The 6,265-nt window shown below is 35.7% G+C and overlaps 1 protein-coding gene across 3 annotated transcripts; it reads right to left on the reverse strand.

Annotated features, from left to right (window-relative positions):
- Window positions 1-2,598: 2,598 nt before the first annotated feature.
- LOC108539215 (pleckstrin homology domain-containing family A member 1-like) lies at window positions 2,599-5,164 on the reverse strand. 3 transcript variants are annotated; one of them, XM_017887753.1, is made up of 3 exons: window positions 5,005-5,162; window positions 4,805-4,875; window positions 2,599-3,527 (listed from the first exon to the last, which is right to left on the reverse strand). In XM_017887753.1, the coding sequence occupies exons 2-3, from the start codon at window positions 4,811-4,813 to the stop codon at window positions 3,213-3,215; spliced, it is 324 nt and encodes a 107-aa protein (XP_017743242.1). In that variant the 5' UTR covers window positions 4,814-4,875; window positions 5,005-5,162; the 3' UTR covers window positions 2,599-3,212. The 3 variants fall into 3 exon arrangements, with proteins under 3 accessions (XP_017743242.1, XP_017743241.1, XP_017743240.1); XM_017887752.1 differs by having other exon boundaries at window positions 4,984-5,162; XM_017887751.1 differs by having other exon boundaries at window positions 4,835-5,164.
- Window positions 5,165-6,265: the final 1,101 nt, after the last annotated feature.

The following is a 6,265-nucleotide window of genomic DNA, read 5'->3' on the forward strand; positions in this document are numbered from 1 at the left end:
TCTCATTAAAATAATGACAAATAAAGATATCCCATTAAGTTTGGAAACTAACAGCTAACAAATTTAGTACAGGAAAAATTTCTACTTTTTATACGGATAAATTTGTAGCAAAAAAAAAAAAACACACACACACACTTGATTAATCATCATTTTCGTTCAGCAAAATGTTGTTTATACCTGTCTTAAAATCTAAACTCCAATACCTTGGTAGAAATTTAGAAATTGTCTTCTTAGCTTCTTCAGGTTAAGTTTTCTCTTTATATTACATGTTTTTATACCACATACATCCTTTACACCACATTGAAAGCACTATTTCTGTATTTTGACAATATAATTCCTGGTACAAAATAGGTAATGTGTGAGGGGAAATGAGTGGTTAGGAACCATACTCAGTGATGTAATCTCTCCATAGAAACCTTGGAGAGGTGTCAGAGAATGGGAGGAGATGTGAATAAAGAACTTGTTGAAGAAGTATACTATATATAGTCAAGAAGAACTACAACTACTTAAATTTCTATAAAATAAAAATTCTTGGCCGGGCGCGGTGGCTCAAGCCTGTAATCCCAGCACTTTGGGAGGCCGAGGCGGGCGGATCACAAGGTCAGGAGATCGAGACCATCCTGGCTAACATGGTGAAACCCCGTCTCTACTAGAAAATACAAAAAACTAGCCGGACAAAGTGGTGGGCGCCTGTAGTCCCAGCTACTCGGGAGGCTGAGGCAGGAGAATGGCGTGAACCCGGGAGGCGGAGCTTGCAGTGAGCTGAGATCTGGCCAGTGCACTCCAGCTTGGGTGACAGAGCGAGACTCCGTCTCAAAAAAATAAAAATAAAAATAAATAAATAAATAAAAATAAAAATTCTTTGTACAGTTAAGTAACAGCAAGACTTAATGACAGATGAATGGGGGGTATATGAAGTTTTTCAGCTAATATAAAGAATAGTCATTTGAAGAGTTGGGAAAAAATTATACCTTTTTGAAATACATTTCTATAAAGCAAGCAAGACATTATGATGTATATTCTTTGTATTCACATAAAGTTAAGGGAAGCTCAAATATATATTTAAAAATCATGAAGTTGGTAATTGATAAAATTTCTATTTTATCAATAAAAAAGCAACATAGATGATAAATGAAAAACCAAGGAAGTAGAAAATATGGCAAGTATAGCTGGTTTGACAATATATTTAAGTGGTAGAAGCTACTTTATTATAAAAGCAAATTGATTGAGATTCTATTAAAACCAATACCACTACTTGCCACTTTCAAGATATATAACACAAATATAGAAAAGAGCTTAAAGATTCAATAATGTAAAAAGGAAAAGGAGTCTCAATATTGTTATTCAGACAATATAGGACAAAAGTAAAAAAATGAGAAAGCCATGTCAATAAAAGTATAATAAAGTTTTAACTTCTGTGTCAGCATTCAAAACATGATGTAAAAACCTATTAGGAGCAATATCAGGAACCTATTTGTTGAAAACTTTCAGCATTCTTATTGTCTGGTACAGATCAAGACATAACACTGATTTGGATAAGACAAAGCTCAGAAAGGATACACATTCCTTCTCACAGAATACAATTATGACTCTAATTGAGTTGCATGTAGTTTTAATTGGATAAAATCTACATCTTAGAAACTTAATGGATTTTAATTTAAAAGATGGGGAAAAAACCTTCCAGATCAAAAAATCAGCGGCATTAACACTTAAAAAATATACAGTTGGCCGGGCGCGGTGGCTCACATCTGTAATCCCAGCACTTTCTGAGGCTAGGCAGGTGGATCACGAGGTCAGGAGATCGAGACCATCCTGGCTAACACGGTGAAACCTGTCTCTACTAAAAATACAAAAAAAATTAGCTGGGCGTGGTGGTGGGCGCCTATAGTCCCAGCTACTTGGGAGGCTGAGGCAGAAGAATGGTGTGAACCCAGGAGGCGGAGGTTGCAGTGAGCTGAGACCGTGCCACTGCACTCCAGCCTGGGTGATAGAGCGAGAGTCCATCTCAAAAAAAAAACCACACGGTACTTACTCAAACTGGTCTATAATTCAACACCAGAAACTAAAGATTCTTTAGAGAGGTGCTTATATCTATATCCCTATGATTAAATGTATTCTCGAATTTGTTTTTTAAAACAAATATATTGCACAGGTAGTAGAATACCAGCATTCTGGTATCTCTAACATAAAATGCTATCTTATTTAACACATTAAACTATTCTACTGAAAATTAATTTTATCCCAATGTTTAAAACCAGTCACGTAGGACTTTTAAGCACATTAATCTCAAAACATTCCTAAACAAGATGAAAAAACACAGGCACTTGAATATAGGCTATTAGTGACAGAAAGTAGAGGTCACAACAATTTCATGACTAAGGGCAGTTATGTCTTTACATATAAACTTGAGGTCTTTCACCAATCCAAATATAGAAATAAGAACTATTTACAAAACTTTGATAAGAAAATCAGATCTCCCAAAAATTTCCTACCAAATAATTTTTGCTGAATAAAAGCACTGACTGCTCCAAGGCCTGATGAAGCTTTTTCAAACAAATGTCTAAGACACAGTTGTTTGAATTCTAGTTTTCTTCTTTTCTCTATGTTGATATAACCCACAACCCTTACTGTTGGTCTAATAATATCCTCTATGCAAAATAAGTCACCTCAAGATTCAGGGCATCAAAAATGGTTATAATTTCAAAATCATCCACATTGTTGTATAAATTTTACAGCACCACAGACATCATGAGTTTAGGTATCTTGGTTTGGCAATATTTCATGTGGTAATATTGACCAATAACAATGTGTAAATATTGAACCTTTAATAGGAAGTCATGGTAGCATTTTTTAAATGACCAAAGTTATTAATAAGCATTTTTAATGTTTTAAGTTGTTAAACATTTAAATTGTCAAAATCACTAGGAAAAAAATATTACACATACATTGTTACCACCCGAATGAGAACACGCAATGCTTCAGACAGATGATACTGAGATATTTTGGATTTTTCCTTTTCTTTCTTTTTTAAAGAAATTATATTTAGTTTGGCCACTCCCTAGATTCTTGGTTTACCAGCTTATAAAGAGTACACCTAAGAGGCAGTATAATATACGCACTAAAAACCATTTTCCCCTTTACCATCTTTGGCTAGAAGCCTCACAAAAGGAAACTGAGGACAGCAGAGGCAGCAGGCTCCGTGCACTTCTGCCTCACACGTCACTGACCGGAAGGCTCGCGTCATCCAAGTCTACCAGGTCACAATCTTTTTCCTGAGGGCCATTTTTACTTTGAGGTTTTAACAGAGCTTGTTCAGTCACTTTGGAAGCTGGTTCTCTTGGAGAGACAGTCTGGACCTTGAAGTTCCCTGGCTTGACCTTGGCAAGAGATTCATAAAATCCTCGCTTCTCCATGGTAAAGGCTGAGACCAAAGAGTTGCTGCGAGAGGCTGCGGAATGTGAGGTGGTGGCGGCTGCGTTGGCAGGACGGAAAGCGTGTTTGGATTCTGAAGGACCGGGGGGATGCTCCTGCAAAAAGGAGTGGCAGTCAGACACAGTCAATCACTAATGACCAGGTTAGTAACTCAGCGTGAGACCTGATTCTCTGAAAAACAGAACACACACACACACACACACACACACACACACACAAGGCAGCAGCAGAAGCCATGCAGCATAAATGTGCAAGTTCTTTCCCAAAGCAATGCATTTTTAGAGGTGAGTTTAAAGCAATGATAGCCAAAAACCATTTCCACTACGAAACCAGTTCCGTCACCAAAGCCGAATTTGGCAGCCTATGACACTTTGAAGATTCAGCCAACCTAAACTGAAATATAGTGTTCCAGCTGCAACTGAACTGTGTTTAAAAGAGAACCTCCCGGCTGTATCATTTTATTTAAGAGTATATTCTCAGTCAACACTAGGAATTATCCCACATATTTTAGAATGAAAAAAAAAATGAAAATATAGCCTATAACAATGAAAGGCCATATTTCTTTAATAAGCACGAATCAACATCTTTCAAACATTATTTTGGCGATAAGACTTAGTTTTTACTTCCCTGAATTTCACTGCAACCAATAATAACACAGTCTTTTCATTTTATACTTAATTTTAGTTCTGAATAGGTCACATATTCATATGGCTTAATATTTTAAAGGTAACAAAGGGTACACATTTATCATATTTTAAACTGTGGTGAAATAATTATCAGTTGTGAATGTTAATTTCAATATGCTTCTAACTAGATCAAATCTGAAGATATCCTTAAATATGACCATTCTAAATACATTACTATGTACTAGTATATTATATTCATTTATGATACCAGTGCCTTTGAAATCAAAGTGCTACAAATTACCAAAACACTACAGACCCCTATTAACGGCTAAATTTCAGAGATTTTTAAATGCCATGCAAACTATAGTAATGTATAGTTTATCCAATGCATATGCATGCATTAGTTTGCATATATTATTAGAACAATGGTGCATTTCATAGTATATCTTAAAAATTTTTAAATACATAAAATATAGAAATTGAAACTCTTGCAGCAGTTGAGTATATTAATTTTTATAGGTTAATGTCTCTTTCTGTTAGTAAAGTTGTATGTTTTATTTTTATTTTTAAATACACATATCCAACCTGATGACTACAGTGTAACAGTTTACGTTAGTATTGACAAAATCAGTTACGATAACTGCAAAAGGCAGTTTGGTTAACTCAACTTTCTATGACCAGTTGTAAGTAGTGAGTAAGTCTGGGCCCTCCACTAAGAAGGCACGTTTGCGTGAGAGCCCACATACGTGCTGCATTCACCAGCTCTTGATGTATACCTCTGTATACAAGGGTTCGACAGCCTTCTGGCCTGCCGCATCTGGAACACAGTGCAAAGCTAAGATTAGAGTTAACCTATACTGGGTAGAGGGAGGAAAAGAGAAAGTTCTGCTGACAGTCATAGCTAGATAGTCCAATTTGCCCCCACCACAAAGCACAAAACACAAACATCCTTCTCCAACTTTTCCTCTTCCCAACAGACATTGTTTTTGCAGAGAGTCTCATACTTGACTGCTGAAAAAGTCACATAAAATAGAGGCAGTTACAAAATGAACATCTACGAAAGTGACTTCTTAGATATTTCAAAAAGGATATAAAGAGAATGACAACAGTTAAGAAAATCAGGAATAAAATTTACAGAAAAAGTTAAAAAAAATAAATAAAAGTAGAGATACAAGCCATTTCAAACTGTGAAAGCAGAAAGGGAAGATGACACCCTAACGGGCGGCTGGGGACAGGATCCAGTCTAGCGGTATTCCCAGCACACCAAGGAGTGACCTCAGCCAGATGCCTTCAGTTGCCTCAGGACTTTATTAAACTTGGGTATGGTTGTATCATATTAATATAATCTGTGCAATTGTCATTAATATATTCCTTCAAATGCTAATGGCACTCATTCAGGTTGTTTTTTCTGTTTATCTTGGCCCATCTTTCCATGTTGCAGGATATCCTCTGCTCTTTTCTTTTTTCTTTTTTTCTTTTCTGGGAAACAAAAGGCTTGCTAAAGGTAACTGGGACAGATTTATAATTTTATTGTGGGATAAATAATTTGTATAAGATGTGGATATTAGTAACCCTGCCTTTCCTCTGGTTTTCCTTCCCTAGTTCCACCTCCTAAATTCTGTCAGATGTACTTTCATTTTAATATTAAGTGAAACTTTATTGTATAACCATAAGGAAGAAAATTTTTGGTATGTGGTTTGTCTATAGGTTTATTCTAGAATTTCTAAAAAAGATAAACAGTATTCACATCATGATACCTGAAAAACTATTAGTCACTGCATAGCCAAGAGTTGTACTAGTACTACGTTTACAATTTTTGTATTTACTATCCCTCACGTAATTTATGATGTCTTTTAATGTTGCTCTTTCCTCTTTGTCTTTATGATCTTCTAAATTTTTCCCTCGCTGTCCTGCATCCAGTCTCACCATCTATTGAGTCTCCTTTGCCCCAGAGGCCTCTCACTTTTGATAACTCTGTGCCAAATGCAGAGGCTGTTCTTTAAAACTTCGAAAGAGCTGTCACCTTGACATTCCTACTCTGTTCCTTAGGTCAGTTTCTTGACTTCTTTTATTTCATGTTTCTTATCTCTTAGATTACTCAATGGTTTTGTTAAGTATTTTCTTCACTAAATAGAGTGTGAGAGATTATTTTATTGTTAATCATGTTTTCATTTATTTTATTTTTTTTCCTTCCAACTTTTAGATTC

Source organism: Rhinopithecus bieti, unplaced genomic scaffold (assembly GCF_001698545.2).
Source record: "Rhinopithecus bieti isolate Rb0 unplaced genomic scaffold, ASM169854v2 scaffold_17275, whole genome shotgun sequence".
Lineage (NCBI taxonomy): Eukaryota > Metazoa > Chordata > Mammalia > Primates > Cercopithecidae > Rhinopithecus > Rhinopithecus bieti.